This window comes from Nannospalax galili, unplaced genomic scaffold (genome assembly GCF_000622305.1).
Source record: "Nannospalax galili isolate Female #2095 unplaced genomic scaffold, S.galili_v1.0 scaffold629, whole genome shotgun sequence".
Taxonomy (NCBI): Eukaryota; Metazoa; Chordata; class Mammalia; order Rodentia; family Spalacidae; genus Nannospalax; species Nannospalax galili.
Window position 1 is genome coordinate 3,268,218 of NW_008360323.1, and position 19,865 is coordinate 3,288,082.

The window sequence follows — 19,865 nt, forward strand, 5'->3', positions numbered from 1 at the left end:
CTCCTGGTGCACAAAACTATTTCCACTTTGCTACAGCCAAACCCAGCCAGCTGCAGTCACTCACTTGTCATGGATACCTGCCTGGCCCCAGAATGCTGGAGTCTGTCCGACTGAAGGGCACCCCTGAGAGTTGTGCACCCAGAGGCCAACTTCAGGAAATCATGAGGTGTTTCTCTCCAGGTTTCTGCATTTAACATTAGTGAATTTGACCAGGTGAGTTCTAATTGCTATCTGGACCCAACACTGGGTCACTCTGGGCCACTGACTCTATAATAATTAGAATCATAGCAGCTTCTATCACCTGTACAAGGAGGTACCAATCATGCCCGCCCAAGTGTAAATAAAAATCCAAAATGTTGTAGATTTTAGATTAATAGTATTTTATCTTTATATTTCTATATATTAGTTGGCCTCAAAAAATGCCGACGTAGACATAACTTCATCCATCAGGAAGTGATGTCTGTGAGCTGTCTGTGCCACAAAGGCAATACAAGCTGTAAGAGACAGTGAGATTTTTAATGTTATACAATGAAGTCTCTCTCATATCCCCATTCCACTTACCATCTTAGCTAAATGAGGCTTGAAGTACAGGCTAAAGTTTAAATTTTATTAGCTTTGCGTACCAATATTATCAGCCAAACAAACAGTAAAGTAACATACCTTAAGCAAAAGATAGCAACTTGGATAACTATAGACAGAAACAACTACAAAAGAAGAAAAAGAATTTGCCAATCTCATTTCATGTATGGTTGGAAGACCTGTCAGGTGATGCTTTACCTCTTAACTCCTATTTATAAGCGAGGCTACCTACAAGACTCAGAGATCCTTCACAGGTTGCAGGGCTGCAGAGGAACACAATGGGCCACAGGAACAAGCATCAAACCAAGGTGTTTAGCCTCCACTTCTAATCACCCTATATCACCACTACAATGAACACGGCCAGTTTTGACTGCCTGAGAGGGTTACACTCCTCAGAGAGACAGAGACTCCGGAACCTGCTGAGTGCAAATCTGACTCTTTCATATTGCTTGGCAGATCTGAGGAAGCAGCAGGCTGACTGGCTGATAAGTGAGCTTAACCAAATACTCGCATCTCACAGGTTAGCAGGCTCTAGATATCCTACAGGATACTAGTGGAGAACTTGGGGATTTTCAACAGTCTTAAATGATAAACCCCTGTAAATGCCCAGGGTCTGCTACATTCCCTATTTCTTCAAACAGAATAAACACAAGATTAGAGTTAGATTAGCTTGCCCTTTCTTGTTCCTAGAGCAAAGGATAGGTCTCAATAATGACAAAAAAATTGTTTTTAATTAATGTAAGTCAAGGGAAACAGGACAGGAGGCAATAACAATGTCTTAGGTATTTTAAGTCTCAGTCTCAGCTATATATGACTTGTACTTCCAGGACAATCTCAGAAAGACTAGGCCCAAACACTTAGTCAGGGAAAGACTCAACAGCATTTGAAAGTGTGGCAAGCTGTATAATGGTTCCTTGGCATGAAGAGGGTTTGGGATTCCAAGGAAGGATGAGTCACACATATACATACCTCTCGAAAGCATAGGAATGGGAAGAAGGAAAAGTGGAGGAGGCAGGCACTAGTCTGCCAGAATTGTCACAAAGGGTGGATTTGTGATTAATATACGCCCCAGCTGCGTTGGTCTGGCCCTAAAAAACCAGCTCGCTGTACAGTCACCACCTTAAATAACTGCTCCCCTCTGCTTTCCAGTCCAGGTACCCCCACAGTCCTACATCTAGCTATCTACTCTTCTGCAGGAATCAGAGCGCTCCTTCAGTTTAGAGTCCCATGCCAGTTGCTCCAGTGTGCGTTCTGCAAACAGCTCACTGTGTAAATGATTTAAAAGGAGAAAAGGAAAAAGAGAAAGGTGTCTTCCATCAAATGTGTGAAAATATCTATCTTCAGTAAAAACACAATTAAAACAGAGGAAAACTAATATTTACCTATGCCCCGTAAGATGCTCATGAGTTTTACATATGAAGGTCACTTTTTAGACTTAACGCCACCACAGTACTTACACATTGGTTGTTTTGTCTGTAAGGTAAATTCAACAACAACAAAAAAATATGGCAAAACGTACAAAATGTATAATAAAAACATGTTACTTTCAGTCCACATTTATTGAAAATTAAATAATAAAATATTACCCATAGTTTCATTGACTTTTTTTCCTAAGGAAATACATAATCCTTCTTTATTAACAAGCAAGCATTCTAATATGGGTTATTATTTAGAAAACTGAAGCATGATGCCTGAATACAGATTTAAAATGAATTCAGTAGTCTAACAATATGAGTATTTCCTCCCAAACTAATAAATGCAATCAACATGCAGCTGCTTCTCAGAATGACATTATCTGTGAGTTTCCCCAGTGTTCCTTGAATAAGAATTCAAGCTCACCTTCCCTTTGCTGCCACACAAACCTAAGAAAGCACAAATATCTGATAAAAGCTAAAACTTAATTTAGAAAGTAAAGAGACAGTACACAAGCAAAACGGCCCCTCAGAAGAGTCGAAAGCTAAACTACAACCTGGCAACAAAATCAAAGCCTGAAATTTATGGAATAAAAGTCACAATTCAAAACATTATTAAAGAATATGTACACAAGAGTCATGTTTTCTTCTTAGACACCCCGTCCTAATTAATAATCCCTACACGCACACAGATATTTACTGAATACAAGAATTAATACTACTTTTTAAGGTCTTGTAAGTTAGTTGTAATTCCTCGGCAAAGTCACAAATAGAATTTCCAGTTCAATGAAAGACTTTCTCCTTTCGTGAGCTGTTCTTGCCCATCATGCTAGAGATCAGGCTGCCACATTATCAGAGTGTAAAAAACTGACCATAAATTAAGATCCACCTCTCAAACTCAACTGACAGAAACAAGACTAACAGGAATAATATTTCAATTATGTAAACCAAACCTAAGAGCATTAATTATACATTGCAATGCTCCATTGAGATTCTTAAAAATTAGTGACTCAGAGCTAAAAAGTTGCTTGATGTATTTATATATTAATTATGAAATACTGAAATATGTAAGTCAAGTTTTTGAAATTTGGATCATATTCAACTAATGATCAAATCTTATTTATCCACAGTTATATAGTCAACTGATCCATATAAATACTTCTAATTTCTGCTAATCTGCCTTTTGTCTCAAAGCAAAACTATGTTTCATATGTTACTATTTGGAAATTTCTTCTGCTGCAGACAAGCTACTAAAATCAAACAATAATCACATTCATTAGTCCTTAAATACTTTCTAAGACACTATGACAAATGTTTCACATGCTCTGTTAAAATTAATGCTGTCCTTAGCCTTACAGAACTGAGCAAGGAGAAACAAGAATAATATTTGAGAGCCAGATGGTAGCTGGGTCTGAAACTTGTTTCTTCTAGTTCCTAACTCTGGGATTTGACTTTCCTTTTAGAAATGAGCACCCAGACTAAAAAGATGCAGAACCAAGGGGCTTCCTATGAGAAAACTGTTACAAGAAGCAAGAACAGAACAACTCAAGATCTGTGTGAGAAAAGTTAACATCCTAAAATACATCATGTTGGAAGTAAGACATGTCCAACAAAAACAAAAGTAGCCAATGGCTACACCAAATTCAATCTAGAAGTTTCAAATACCTGTAAATTAAGTAAAATTGTATGCTGGTTTTTAGCTATTCTTCTTCTAACCAAGGCCCACTAAGTTCAACACTGGATGAAGCACAGTAGTACCTCCTTACTCCAGTGTTCTGGTTAGATGGAGATCTCAAGACGATGGCCAGGTATAGCTTTTAAGCAGGGAGAGCACAGTCAAAGTTTTCAATCTATTCATTCTGAGATTTTACTAGGAGCAGGAATTGAAGCCCTTTATGTGAATGAATGGTTGCCTGTGTTATTACCTAAGAATGGGAAAATAGTAGGAGATACTGTGGGCCAACACAGAAAAATCATACCTACAGATGTGAAAGGCAGGATCAGAAAACTAGAGCCCAATGTCCGAGGGCAAAGACTCAGCAACAGGGTATAGATACTCATTTGTTAGGTTTATGCTCTCAAAAGTTTGATCTATGACTCACTTGTATAGCAACTAAATAACTGAGCACCATAAAGAAACTCGGGGAACTTATGCAAAAGGGCTTACTTTACTAGCAAAAGAATGCCCAACTAATGTTTATCTCTTTTAAGAATCCTACTTGAGGCCTGATACATAAAGTTGCTAGTGTATGTCTTTAATCCCAGGTAGATCTCTCTGAGTTGGAGGTTAGCTTTGTCGACACAGAGAGTTCCAGGTCAATCAGGGGTACAAAGCAAGACCCTGTCTCAAAGTAAAAAAAGAATCCTACTTGAAGATGTTCAACAAATCTTTTCATGTCTAACATTCTGTGCCTCTGTTAGCTATTAAATATGTCTTAACTCTTTTCTTGGAGCTATAAGCTATTAAAAATTAACTATGATCCGTCCTGTCTTTTAAAATTCAAGTTGTGGTACAAATAGAGTAAAAACATAGTGAATTACTATGGATCAAGTGCTGTAAGACAAAGTGGTAGAAAATTCCACATATATCAATGAAAATCATGGCCTCATAGTGGGATTGTTTCACATGAAATCATGACAGTAGATATTGGCTGGATGAAGACACTGGTTACACATTGCACCACTATTAGAGGAATACCAGTAATGACTTTTGTGAAGTCGGTGGGAAGAAAGTTTAAGTGTGATGAGAAGCAAGATACTTACATCATCTCCAAGCATGTGTCCACATGGTATTTAATAAAGATAAAAGCAGTAACAGAAACCTGACCTGTGAGAAATCTAGCAGGCACTACCTTCAAGAAGTAAGGCCAACACCCAACAATAAGGCATGTGAACTCAAATACCACTGCCATGAGGCACTACACAGGACACATCATATCTGGGGTACTGATGCCAAAACTGTTTACCCCAAATCTATCATGAGAAAGCAAACATCAAACAATGGAGAGATACTCTGCAAACACCTGAGCAGGACTCTTTTCAAAGATATCAAAATCATGAAAGACAAAGACACAGAAAACATCTCAGATTGGAGAACACTGAGGACCTGACAACCAAATGCAATTTGTGATGCTAGAACAGGAAGGAAGATGAGTGAAAAAAAATCAGCAAAGTTCAAAATAACTGTACATGGGCTGGAGAGATGACTCAGTGATTAAGAGCACTGGCTGCTCTTGCAGAGGACCCAGGTGTGAATCCCAGCACCTACATGGTGGCTAACAACCATTCGTAGCTCCAGTTCCAGGGGATCCGGCACCCTCTTCTGAGCTCCGTGGGAACTACATGACATGGGTGCACTTATAAACACACAGGCAATACACTAATGCACATAAAATAAAAAAATAAAAAATTTTAAAAGGTCTACAGAGCAACCACCCAAATCATGTTAAAATTAATTTCCTAATTTTGACAATTGGACAATGGTATTACAAAATGTTAACATTTAAGGGAGAGAACATGAAGGAATTCTCTGGAATATTTCTGCAACTGTTAAAATCATTTACATATACATATAGAGAATGATATACAAACCAGGTGTGGTGGCACACACCTTTAATCCCAGCACTCTGGTGGCGGTAAACTCATCCCTACCTACCATAAGTAGCAGATTTTGAGAATAAACCAGGTAAAAGGATTACCCAATTTCAAAACGATAGCTTGAAATGATATAATTTTGAAATTTCAGTGAAAACAATAAAACCACAGAGAAGCGAGATTTCCCTCAGAAGCCATAGACTAACAGAAAAATACAGAGAGAAGTTAAACTACACTTACACCTCTCAGCACATATCAAAAAAAAAAAAAAATTTCAACTAGGAAGATTAAAAAATTAAGGATGGGTTAGGCCTGGTAGGGCACACCTTTAGTCCCAGTGCTTGGAAGGCAGAATCAGTATAGAGACTCATTCAGTCGGGAGTTCTGTGAGTTTGAGGCTAGCCTGGACTACACAGTGTGTTTCAGGCCAGCCATAGCTACAGAGTGAGATCCTGTCTTTAAAAAATTTTTAATTAATTAAAGATTAAAAAACTGAAGATTTAAGTAAGCTAAAATCAGAACAATATTTAAAAGCAAACCACTAGGAGAATATCTGCAAACAAAAACGACAAAATCAATTAAGGGCATGGTGGCCCATGTCTTTACCCAGCCCTCAGGAGGCAGAAGCAGGCAGCTATCTGTGAGACTGAGATCAGCCTGTCCACATAGTGAGTTCCAAGCCAGCTGGGGCTACAGGGCGACCCTGTCTCAAAACACAGACACACACACACACACACACACACACACACACACACACACACACACACACCAACACCCTTATCCTAAGCACATCAAATAGATCAAATAGATCAATAAGCAGTAACAAATACAATAAAAGCAAACACTCCCATAGAAAATTAGCCAAAAGATACCAATTAGACCTGTTAATTCAAGAAAAAAAAATCAGTCAAAAATATTTGGAATAATTTACAGCATATTATAACTTTGAAATACTAAGAGGTGTGGATGTGACTCAGCGACAGCAGAGTTACTTCCTTCGCATGGGTGATGCCCTGGGTTTGATCCCAGCAATGAGAAGAAAAAACAGCTAATGTAAACTGCTAATTACAAGATGTCACTCTTGATTCAACATATTAAAGATTAAATAATGACTCTACTCAATGCTGGGAAAAGTTGCAGAGACAGATATGCCTGTGCTCTGTGGGTAATGGAATTAGCACAGTCTTTTTGATAGACATTTGTCAATACATATCACATCAACATCTTTCAAAACAGGAATACTCTTGATCTACTGGTTGTGTCAAGTGTAGCCAATGGCCTCCTGAGGTCCCTGAGTCTCTCTCAGGGGTCCATAGGGTCAAAACTACTTTTTATAAAAATATTATTTCCCTTTCTACTCTATTAACATTTGTACCTATGGTTAAAAAAAAAAATAAAAAACCTGTCAGGTCCTAAGAACAAATCAAGGCCAAGACACCATAGCATCACCTTTCAGTGCTCACTGAACTCTTCCTCAGCACACATATGCACTGTGAAACAAAACCACAGGACTGTTTCACTTCAGAATATCTACTACTTAATGATTAAATCACAACCTTCTAAAATTCTGTACCATAAGAAATAAGAAGTAAATACAAAGCATATTTACTAAATATCGAGGTACAGTGGTCTCAGGGGAAAACACTCCTGACAGAGAGCTGAACTAGCCACTTTTTCCAGGGAACACAATTCTTACTTGAATGAACAATGGACAAAATACGATTATTCAGATTTGGGTATCTAGACATTTTCTCAAAAATAAATGACGTGAGCTTGTCATTTCAAGGAAAACAACTAATAGCATTTGTTGCCAATGATAAAATTTGAGCTTTCAAGGGAAAATTCAAATATTGGAAAGCTCATATCCATCGCTATAAGCTTGACAGCTTCAAATCTTACAGACTTCGAATGACATCGGTAGTGAGATTAACAAATGTGACTTTCTGATACAGTGGAATGAAAGCTGACGACGCCTGGAAGGTTTTGTACAGTCCACGACCAACATCCTGCAAATGAACAGGGCATGCTGATAAAGATCATGACGGGTAAAAGACCCACAGAAGTTCAAAACAGGCCGCTTGATTACAATATGAAGAGGAAAAGCTCTTTGATAAGGTTTAAGATTCCACATTACAGTTAACCTTTAAGAGACTAGCATTTGCTAGGTTTTGTGTAAATAAAGAGACCCACAGTTATATAAAAAGCCTATTAAGTAACTCTGCCCTTTTCCAACTACATATGAAACCAGAGTTTCTTGCAATTATTTTTTCTTTCTTGTTTTTTTTTTTTTGTGGGGGGGGGGAATGTATGTTGTGGGGGGTGTGAATGTATGTTTGAATGGTATATGTATGTGTGTACACGTGAGTTGGGGCACACTTGGTCCATGCATGTATGTACAGAGGCCAGAAGTCTACTGGAGTGTCTTCTTCTATTACTCTCTGCCTTCTTTTAGAGACAGAGTCTATTACTAGACCTGCACCTCACTGGGAGCCCCTGAGATCCACCTGTCACCCCCACCCCCACCCCAACCACTGCCCCAGCTCAGGGCTTACAGATGCCTAAGCTGCTGCTCCCGGCTTTTGAATGTGTGCTCGGAATCCAGACACAGGTTTTCATGCTTACACTGAAAGCACTTCACCGGGGAGTCATCGCTCCAGCCCTCTTGCTATCATTGAATCAACAACATATCACAGTCAGTTAAATGTAGATGTAAATAGTTTCCTTTTTTAAGGCAGGAACTAAAGAAATTTGCAAAAGTATATGACTGTAATTTTCTCTCTACCTTTTTTGAAATTATGGCTATTCTTCAAAAAATAATAAGCCTATTTTTCAAAACAAATTCAACTATATTTTTAAATGTCTTAGCTTTATATTTTAGTAAATACCTACAGATATAATCCACATAGGCAAAAATTCTTTTGGGGGTTTCAGTACTGTTTTTGAGTGTAATGGGATCTGGAGACCAAAAAGGTCTGAGTTTATGGCATGATTAGCCCCAACTTCTGGGCATCCACAGTAAGAAAATAAGCAGATTTGACCTTATATATGTGCAGAAGTAATTATGTAAAAAAATTATAAATATAAAACTTTTGAGTACAATAAAGAACCAGATGGGACATCTAGAATGTGATATTATTGGTTAGTTAAAACAAATTAGGTAGAACTTTCAAAAATGAGCAATGTTCACTATATGTTGGGGAAGAGGAAGATAACAAACTAACTGTACTGGATCAAACACAACTAGAAGGAAAAGGGACTCAAATTAAGGGTTCTAGTGAATGCCACCCACCAAAAAATAATTGCTGCTGTCATTATTATTATTAATATGAAAACTAATCAAAGCAGCTTAACATAGTACTCTCAACTAAGAGAAAGAGGGGAAAAAAATTGGATTGCAGGTCTGATTTGGCTGTTAAACATTTCCAAGGTTTTTCATAAGAGGTTTAGACTGTCTGGATTAGTAGAAATTATTATCTCTGAGGTCCTTACCTCAATGACTTAGCTGATGAAATGAGTTTAAAGGTTTTTTAAGACCTTCGTAACTGCCACCTAAAATAAAATGGTGCTTCAATGAAGAAAATTAAGAAACCAACTTCAAAATTGTTTATAAAATTCTGACTAAGCCTACTAAATATCTTCCTAATCCCTTCTTTTACAGGCTAGTTTGGCCTTCCTAAATAAAGTTTCCCATAGAAAGAAAAGTATCCCTTCCCTGAATGGTATTTGGGTGAGGTGAAAAATGTTTGAGCATATCGTGAATAAAAAGGGAAAGGTCATAAAAGAATAAGCAAGACAGCATGATGTTCTCAAGAAGGCAGGGAGCCCTTCGCAAGTGTCAAGTATTTGCTAAGGAAAAGAATGACAGAAAAGATGGAGGAGAAAGAAAATCAAGGATACAACATAGTATTATGTGGCCACAAGGAAACTCACTATTTTTTGTATGTTAATCTATAAAAATCACTTATGGCAGGAAGAGATAGCTTAGCTGGAAAAGCACTTGCCATATAAGTGTGAGGGCCAGATTTCAGATCCCCAGAACCCATATAAATGTCTTAATTCCAGTTTGGATGGCAGAGACAAGGAATAGCCAGGGTAAGCAGGCTACTTAGACTTGCCTTATCACTGAGCTCTGGATTCACTTGAGAGACCCTGCCTCAATGAATAAGGTGAAGAGCAATTGAGGAAGACTCCTGACACCAGCCCCAGGCCTCCGCACACATGCCCACCACATGCACCCAAACATGCATGCTCACATGCATACCACAAAGACCCATTAAAACTATTCAAAAAACAAATTAGAAGGGCTGGCAAGATGGTTTGTAGGTAAAGGCCCTTGCCACCAAGCCTCAGAACCTGAGTTTGATCCCCAGAGCACGTATGAGAGGAGAGAACAGACTCCCACAAGTTGTTCTGACTTTCACACACACCTTGACACATATGTGCCCAATGCATACATATAGACAATGTTGTTATACACGTACATAATAATAAGAGAACACTTAAAAGCTCTATTCTAAAACTGTCCAACACAACAAAAATCTACCTTTTTTCTTGGCTGACCAGCTGTCACTCATTTAACTGTTCATGGGCAGCACTGGCGAAATTAATGGCAATAATAAAATTCCAACCCGCCAGTTGTGTTTCTTGATAGCAACTCTGATAAAAATCCTAATATAAGAAAGGGACAAATACTGCACTTAAGTATGGACAATATTGGAAAGAGAGCCCCTCCATTTATACAGTAAAAAACCAGTTTACCAAAAACTGAGGCCATAAAAAGATATGCTTTAATTATTTAAATAAGAGACCTATTAGCCAATAACTTTTTTCCCCCTATGAGATGTGTCTGTAGTGATACTTGGTCAAAGGCTACACATGATGGATGAGGAAGCTCTCCCCATTAGGTAACTATACTCAACACCATAATATAGTTTTGTGTTAGAAAACATGTATAAAACATTATGTATTTTTTACAGATTCACTATCATAATAACCTCTTTCCTCACGAACGTAATGTTTGGGTCTCAGTTTTCACATCTTTAAATTAAGAAACCCGTTACATAACCCGTAAGAGACCTTTCTTAGAAGACTGGGTAATCGTGAGTCACAGGAAAGTGTCTGGTGGAGAAGGAAGAACGAAATACACGGAGAATGTCTGCACATGATGAGAAACCTTCATACCTGTTTGTCCAAAAGACCAGTGGAAACTCTGGGTGCCAATGTCCCAACTGTATTAAGAACATTTGAGGTCACTGAATTGTACAATCAGTATATGAACCATAGTCAACATAATGAAGCCCCTTTAGGCCTCTGCTCCCTTGTTGGTCTCTAGGGGTCAAATGAACGAAGTCCTCAGTTTGTTGGGGGCGGTGGGGGGAGTTGTTTGAAGACAGGACCTCACTACGTAGCTCTGGCTGACCTCGAACTCAGAGATTTGCCTGCCCTCTGCCTTCCAAGGGCTGGAATTAAAGGCGTGCACCATCACACCGGGCTATTTATTTTTTTAATCTACAAATCCTAGGTGCCTCAGTACAGTAGGCAACAAGTCAGTCTCAAGAATCTACAATTCACATTTTCACTCTGCAGACTCTATTACCCATCATCCACTGCTATATCTGTCAATCAACCGGTGGCCATTTATGGAGCGCCCCGCCCCCAAATACGTATCAGGTTTCCAATAAACATTTGTGACTTGAACTCGGTTGCAAGGCCTGGGGAAGCTACAGTCGACTCGGCCACTAAGAGTTAAGTGTGGAAGGCAGAAGGAGAAAGCTTTCGCACCATCCTCGACCTAACCCCTGTCACTAGTGTTTCTCCCATTCCTATGTGACACGTGGCTCCTTAGCACTGCCACAGTGGCTGAGACTGGGCTGCAAGCAAAAGGCAGTGAGGTGAGGAGACTGGGACTTACCTGGGGAACCTCTGCTTCAGTTTCCTCAGGCTCTGCCTGGTGGGCGGTACAGACACTAGGCACTGGGCTATCTCGTCGTACTGGGCTTTGGTCAGTATCATATTGGGCCTGGGACCCGGAGGTGGCAGGGACAAGGAAAAATCACCCTATGGCTTCTGCAGCCTTGGTGTGGGCACAGCGCGGCACGGCCCTAGGTCTTCGTCCTCCTTAGGTTGCCGCTACACTCCCCGCCCCTCCCAAAACACAGCCCTCGCTGCACAACGGGGCAGACACACACTGCATCCCAGGTTTCAACCCGCACCTCCGCGGCGGAGGCGGTCTGGAGACCCGCTTACCCTTGCTGGGTGTACTGAGCAGCCGCAGTGTGCCGGGCCGAAGGCAACTTGCCGCCATGTTTAGTAAGGGCATGCTAACCAGGAAGCAGCAGTAGCGGGCGGGAAGGTTCAGCGGTTGTGTCTTCAGGGCAGATATCCCCTGCGTCGCCCACCTGAGTTCGAACACAGATGCTCACGGAATCCACACTGCCAGTTTAAAAAGCCAGGGAGGCCTGTTGCACAGATCAGAGGACAGGTCTCTCAGATGTCCCACCAGCCATCAGCTGGAGCCCCGGAAGTCCAGTGCTGGAGCGCGGGATTTGAATTTGTTTCCTGGCACGCCCGATTATCTCAGCAGAGAAACAGGCCTTCGCGTGAACAGAAGCCGAGCAGCGAAATCCACTAGGATCGCTGTAACGAGTTTGGCGTTTGTTGGGAAACTGCTCCAACTTCAGCCTCTCCCTGTACAGCAGTGTTGTGAAACAGCTGGCAGTGAAGAATGACGGTTTCACCTCCCTACACCTCAAGAAATTATCTCTCTGAACCAAAATACTGGACACCCAATAAATATGCATAGAAATGAGTCACTGAGTTAATATTTGTTTTCAATAGGCACTGTGAATGATCTCAGCTCTCCTAAGTGAATTTATTGGAGCTCAAAGCCCTTCCCTTAATTCCTCTTTTAAAACCTTTTGCTTCTTAATGGATATGTGCTGGGTTTGATCTCTTCAAATTTTAACATTTTGAGAAAATGTAAGAAAAAGTGCTTGGGTTTTAGAGATATTTTAAGTGGTTTAACATTAATTTGGATTTGAGGTTTAGTTTAGATAAACCCCCTTTGATAAATCCTTAATCCATCAAAACCTCTGTTACTTTACCTATAAAATTAATTTTTAATTCACGAGGCGGCCTTTAAGACTGAATAGGCTAATGCATAACTAAGTTATGGGATCACCCTAGGTGTCCATCAGTAGAGGGGTGAAGAAAAATATGATGGGGCTGGAGAGATGGCACAGCGGTTAGGAGCACTAACTGCTCTTCCAGAGGACCCAGGTTCAATTCCCAGCACCCACATGGCGGCTACGAACTGTCCTTAACTCCAGTTCCAGGGGAACCTGAAGCCATCTTCTGACCCCCGCAGCAGTACACTTACATACATGCAGGCAATACACTCATACACATAAAATAAAAATAAAATTTTAAAAGAAAAATATACGGACACAGTAGAGTTTTATTAAGTTATAAAGAATAAAATGATGTAATCTGGAAAATGGCTGAGACTGAAGATCATCACATTAAGCCAAATAAGGCTCAAACAAATACTTTGTTTTCTCTCATTTGTAGATCATAGCTTGTGCATACATACAAAAAACCATGTGTGTGCACATATACGTGTATGTATGTATATACATGAAAGCAGAGGCAGATGGATGGAAGTAAGAAGGCTGGGGCTGTTTGAAATTGATATACTTGAAAGACATTCTTTTTATGAATAGCACTATGTACTGTACAATGACCGTATGCCAATTAAGAAAATTTAGAGAATAAAAATTTACATGGCATAATGTCCAGCAAAGTCTGTATAAAATAACTTAGGTAAGATTATTTGAGAAACCTGCTAGGACGTTTCCTAGATGCTGCTTTATAGGTTCCCCATGTAGAGACTCACTCATGCCATTCCCCACACAGGTTCTATTACCATCCCCTCCCTCCTTGTACACAGTGAACAAAGCAAGGCATGAAAAGGTTAAGGAACATCCCAGAGGTCATGAGAATAAGTAAATAGCCCAAGTGGGGATTTAACTGAACTTTGGTTCTAGTAGACGTGGTATCGCCTGCTCTCTGCCATGTGTAATTGCTGCATCAGTCACACTTTCCTAACTCAAAGGTTAAGAATTATTTTAAGGAAATAATCTACATTTCAAAAAATCTTAAAGCTGGGATTTTAAAAACATTTCGTGATTTCGTTTTCTCAAGCATTTCAAACATCCAGTACCAACACTGGATCCTAAACTGAGCAAGCATGCTATTTTCTGAATCTTTACATCAGAGTGCTTCCTTCCCATATGCTTTACATCTAGCTCTGGTTGTGTGACATTAGTACATAACTATTTATTTATGGCAGCATAGCCTGGAGTTGCCACCTGGCTAGTTTGTTGCTGACCCTGCCGTGACTTTTACATGAAAGCTGACTGACGATAAGCAGACACCACTTGGTTCCCCATTCCTTTCCCCTTCACAGCTTCACTCCTTCCAATTCACAGCCATGGGATTTTTATAGAAAACATCAGTTCAAGGATGTTTGCACTAGTTATTTTTATAGCAGCTCTTCTCCCTGGCTCTTGTCCTGCATTCGCCCTCACAACCCTTAAGGAAAATGCCAGGTTTGTTTCCCTGTTTTTATTTTTAACATCCTGGCAGTTTACAGTTTTGACCCAAATCCAGTAGATTGTTTAGAGTTAGTGCTGGGGGAGAAGTGGAGTTATGTTGCCGTTTGCATTGGCAGTGACAGTAGTGTTGTTTATTAAGCGCAAAATAGAAGCAGAGCAGAACTGTTTTGTAGTGATTTAATTGGTTTCTTTTTTCTTGTACTGTGAAATGCTTGGGATTGGCTCCGTACTCCTACGAGACATCCTTTCTGCTACTCCTGATACATCTTGCTCTTATCCCTCCCTGTACTCTGTGTCCCTTGTCTGCTATTGTTTCTTCTAGGGCTTTTTCTGCATGCCTGAAGTTGTCCTCGTTTCTCAGTCAGTCAGAAATACCATTTCCTCATTAAGTGAAGGAGAACTGAAAAAAAAAAGCACTGAAAAGCTAAAAACAGGAAAAAACTGGCTACCTGTTTAGAATAGGTCATGGAATGTGTAACCATGAGCAACTGACAGTCTTTCATCCTGAATGCTCTCATGTTCTCACTATAACCAAAGGAATGTTAGGGCCTCATCTGAAAGGAAGAAAGGCTCTAAAAAGACATATGGAAAAAGTGGAGAGGGGTATAAGTAGGACTGGTGCAGCTCTTTGAAATCACCTACTGCCCTAAAAGGTGAATCCAGTTGAGCAGATTTCCTTTGACCATCCTAGATGATGTAAGTGCTGAATATTTTTAAGGAGGGATAGAGTAGGGGGCAGGGTAGAGACGTACAGTCATTTCAAGAGTGGTATTAACACAAGGGGTTGAAAATAAGAATGAGCCAAGTCACATGCCTGGGAAAGGTATTCCTACTGGAATAAAGAGTTCTAAGTAGAGTGCAGGATATCTGATCTTGGAAAAAATAAACACATTTTCAAACAGTCTGCCAAATCCTATGCATGTTTTAAAAATATGGATATATTCTTTTTATTGTATTGAAAAATCTGATTCTATTTATGGAGTCTTTGCAAAAGTTCACATTGACTATTTTAAAGAAAAGCAGTTGAAGTTTACTAACTGAATAAAGGGAAAGATACTATTTTAGAATCTAATACTATTTTAGAATCTATTATGGGCAATTATCATCCCATTATAACTTATGTCATGTAGTTGGCACCGTTACTCTGTCCAGCAGAGCTGCTGGTTTATAGATTAGGAAACTGAAAGGTCATCTAGAATATCTAGCTACTAAGTTGTCAAACCATATTTGAAGCTAAGCTGTATTGACTATAAAACCTTATGTTCTCACTGGGCGTGGTGGCACACACCTTTAATTCCAGCACTCAGGAGGCAGAGGCAGGCCAGCCTGGTCTACATAGTGAGTTCCAGGACAGCTGGGGCTACAGGGAGACCCTGTCTCAAAAAGACAAAAAACAAAAACAAAAACAAAAAACTTATGTTCTCGTTTGCACTGTATTTTAATTCAAAAAATGATTTGAAAACTCTTGGGTTGAATTATTCTCAATTAAGCATCTATTCTCTAAGACAGCCTGAGCCTTCCCTGGCTACCAGGATGCTTATTGAAGGGGCAGTAATCTTCCACTTTGGTAGTAATCAAAGCACACATTCATAAAATTGTTCAGTCACTTTGACCACCAAAGAGTGTATGGCTTTCTCTTTACACTGTGAGTGTAACTATCTTTTGAAGCGAACTGTCTTTTGAAGCAATGTTTAGGTATCTCTATTTCCAGCTTTCAATGACAAATCATTGAATTTATCCTGATCGCAAAAGAATAAAAGTTTCTAGTAAATAATGAAGATTAATTCAGTTGTGAATACTTGGAACAATGTAATGATTTGAGAAAAAGATGGGAACCCTAACAGAGACAATTCAGCCAGTGAAGGTGGAGTAAGTCCTATAGAAGAAGAGGGAAGAAACAAAACCTAAATATCAGTCTTCTGATAGAGTCCAGTGGTTAAGGTCTGTAAAACAAAGTGGCCTGATTCCAGAGAAGGCTATATATCTAGGGGGCTTTCACCAAGACCCACTACAAACAGAAACTGCCCCATGTACATGTAATTCAGAATGCCACCCGGTTTTTGTTATTCAAAAATACTAAGACACTTACAAAAGGCAACCATTATAACCATGAATATATAACCATTATATATTCATCCATCTTTCTCTAATTTTCTGATCTAGCTTTACAAATTAAATTCTGTTATAAAATCTGTTTCTTAAAGAAAATTAAGACATTGAGAGGTAACTTCTATTTACTTTTATCAGTTATGGTACAACATTCTAGAATGGTGTTTATCAATTTATTTGTGCTAAACTCCACTTTCCCTCGGTCACGGACAAACTGTTAGAATAAGATAAAAAGTGAATTACTCAAAAAATAAAATTTAAAAATATAAAAACATATAAAATGCAAGTCTGCAATTTGTTATTGGAAGAGTCAGTAGAATGCCATTACTATCATCAAACGTTGATGCTTACCATATTAAAATTCATAACAAGAAGTTTGACAACCACCGTTGGCTTGCAAACTGGATTTTACAAAACACCTTATCTTATACAGTCGGTATTACTCGCTACATATATCCAAACAGATTGCTAATTCCAATAAACGTCATACATTCCATGAATGCTTAGTTAGAAATATAACTTATTTCCTTAAGACATCTCAGCAACAGCCACCATCATTATTATTGCCATTATTCTATTGTGTTTAGTTCTTCTCTAGTGTTGCACAGTTTTTAAGTTCAACAGTACAAATCTTTACAGGTTAATTAATTTGCACCCTTTTGGGCTAGTGATGTAACTGAGTGGCACAGCACTCGTCTAGCATGCCCAAGGTCCCAGGTTTGACCCCTAGAACTACATAAAAATAAATCATTTGTACCCCATGGAGTCAACAGCATACATTTCTATAGCACAAAGTCTCAATTTTTCTTTAGACCATAAACTCATCAGTCAGAGTATATATGCATCTTCTGTTTTGAATCATCTGCAGAAGGCCATGGGTGGAAGACAAAGCCTATTAATTGGCATGTACACATTTACCATCACCACACTTGACAAGGAAAAGGAGCATGGGTTGCATTATTACAGAGACAATTACTTTTGGGTGCTTCTGTGTCATAGCACAGGGAGGTACGTGAGCTTGTTTGTTGAAGAAGGGCTGAAACCTCTTAAATTTTCTCCTCCAGCTCATCAGGGACTTGCAGATAACTTGGAGGCAATTTGTATCCCCTTTTCCTGCAGGACCAAACCTCAGATGTAATTTCTGCAGTTGTCAATCACTCCTCTTGTCCTCAGGACCATTCTGCAAGAATATCTCATGTTCTGAGGAGTTTCTCACATTTATAAATTCAGAAACTGAAAGGAGCAGCACTGATAGAAGGCTTCTATTTGAGGAGGAAAGACGGGGAATGAGAGGCAGGGAATCAACTCTGTCCTTAATGAGCACTTCTTTCAATGTAAGCTAGAACTGGAAGTGCATGTCAGATCGAGATTAGCTCTAAGACTTTCATTTAAAACATTACCCTCTTTTGCCATCCCACTAGGTTAGACTTTCAAAAGAGTAAGTAAGATGCCAGTCAAGATTTATAACCCTTTCTTTCTCTGTGATTGAAAGGTAAGAAAAGGAGTCCTAGACAAGAATAGCAGTTATAATAATAGGCACTTCTCTTTGAAGAAAATGAAAGCATATTATATCATTATCTAATGTATTTCTATTACAGAATCGGTAACTTGAATTATTATTCCTACTTGACATATAGGGGAATTAAGGTACAAAATGGCTTGGAGCGTCAATTAGTTTTTTTTTTTTTTAGAGTTTATTTTTAAATATGAGTCTACTCATAGACCTCTCTTCTAACAAAAAACTTAGCTTCTTTGCTCATGATACCAAATAAATATATTTCTAGTAGCCAAAAATGAAAGATCAGATATTTTTAATAATCTACAGCCCCAGCACTTGAAAATCCACCTTGGAAAATTACGTTATCTTTCCTTCCACTCATTTTTGCTATTTCTTTCCATAAAGTCAGATCCTTTTCATAACTTGAGTCCAGCTCCATCTGATTTATATTATACTATAAGCAAGATATCCTTATGAACACTTGATAATTTTGACTCTTGCTTCATGTGAAGAGTAGAATAGTATGTTTCTAAGGTTAGGCAGTCCTTGAATGAAGTCCTTGGCATGACTACAGAAGACTGGGCCATGCTTCTCTTTCATCAACCAGGTCTCATTTGATGCTGTGATGATGTCATAGTCAACCTAGAACAAGATGGAGATTTTAGTAACTGATGGACAGCTTTCATGGGCATTCCATTCACAGAACTATGATTGAAATCATGTCACTGAATCTCCTGCCTTGTGTGCATTCTGATAGTCAGCATGTTGACAGAGAAGCCAGCATGTATTTTTTTTTTTTTTTTAGCATGATGATAGGTTATATCTGGACATTCAGATTCATTAGTTACTGATGCAGGGAGCAAATGTTTTGCATTGCCAAGAGCATAGTCACACTGGATGCCAACCCTTTGTACCAGAGAGCTTGGGTTTCCACTCACTTTTCAAAAACGCTAAAAGGCTTAAGCTGGTATAGGAATGAGAGGGGATTTAAGGCAATGGAGTGGGCAGGGAATAACAGAAGTAGAACTTCAAGAACACTTAAGTTCTCCATGTAGTGGCACACACATACAAGTATACACAAATCTAGTTTGACAAAATCACACCTGAATTATTTACATAGACAGGATTAAAATAAAAAATGCCAACTATGCCAACTCTTCTTAAGAAAATATTAATACCCCCAAATCCATTCATTCATTCATCATTTACCGAGAAATCCATGTACCAGGAATTGTTCTAAACCATCTATATAACCAATGTAAAGGTCTGACCACATCTTTTGTGAAAATTTTCATCCTTCAATAAATTAAATTTGGTTTATTAAAAGTGCATTTACTGGGGCTGGAGAGATGGCTCAGCAGTTAAGAGCACTGAGCGCTGTTGCTGAGGACCCAGCACCCACATGGCAGCTACAAACCGTCCTAAACTCCAGTTCCAGGGGAATCTGAAGTCCTCTTCTGACCTCCGCAGCATTGCACAACACGGGTGCATTCAACATACATACAGGCAATACACTCATACATATAAAATTTTTTAAAAAAGAATTTTTTTTTTAAAAAAGTGCATTTACTTCCGGTTTCTGTTTAAAACAAGCTAGAGATGTGACAACAAACTGCAATTCTTGGTCCTAAGCTCATTCCTATACTAAAGTGGGAAGAGAGCTAACTAGGTCATTATTGTATAAACTGATTAAATGCAAATTCAAATGATTGTTCTGATTATTAAATCTTTAAAAATATACAATGTAAACAATCCCCATCTTATCAGGGAATATGTACAGAGGTATTTATAGGTAAAGACCCATGATGGATCTGGATGATCTTAAGTAATGCAGAAAAATAAAATAAGGGACATAAAAGAATAAGTGACATACCAAACTTAATAAAATATCAACAATAAATGAATGGGAAGGCTATATGGCCATTTTTCTCTTTATTTCATACTATTTTTATTTTTCAACTGCTTGTTAACACTTAGACTGTTCCTAAATGATGTGAAAAGTTTCTTTTGCTTTGCAAACTGAATGAGAACACAATGTCCTTAAATCTTGTCACAAGC

The 19,865-nt window shown here is 38.9% G+C and overlaps 1 protein-coding gene and 1 long non-coding RNA gene across 14 annotated transcripts in view; one reads left to right on the top strand and one right to left on the bottom strand.

The window, feature by feature from the left end:
- CUNH15orf41 (chromosome unknown C15orf41 homolog) overlaps positions 1-12,398 on the bottom strand; it is a 232,700-nt gene extending 220,302 nt beyond the window's left edge. For 9 of the 13 annotated variants that reach the window (XR_003848152.1, XR_003848153.1, XM_029559769.1 and 6 more), the window contains exon 1: positions 11,497-11,825. Coding sequence is in view for 7 of the 13 variants with exons in the window: in XM_029559769.1 (XP_029415629.1) it covers positions 11,497-11,597 (101 nt within the window). In the remaining 6 variants the exon portion in view is untranslated. The other 4 variants (XM_029559770.1, XM_008825312.3, XM_029559771.1 and 1 more) reach the window with 4 other exon arrangements.
- On the top strand, positions 11,278-12,393 carry LOC115068814. Its single transcript, XR_003848154.1, has 2 exons — positions 11,278-11,476; positions 11,959-12,393. It is a non-coding gene; the product is annotated as an uncharacterized LOC115068814 (long non-coding RNA).
- Positions 12,399-19,865: the final 7,467 nt, after the last annotated feature.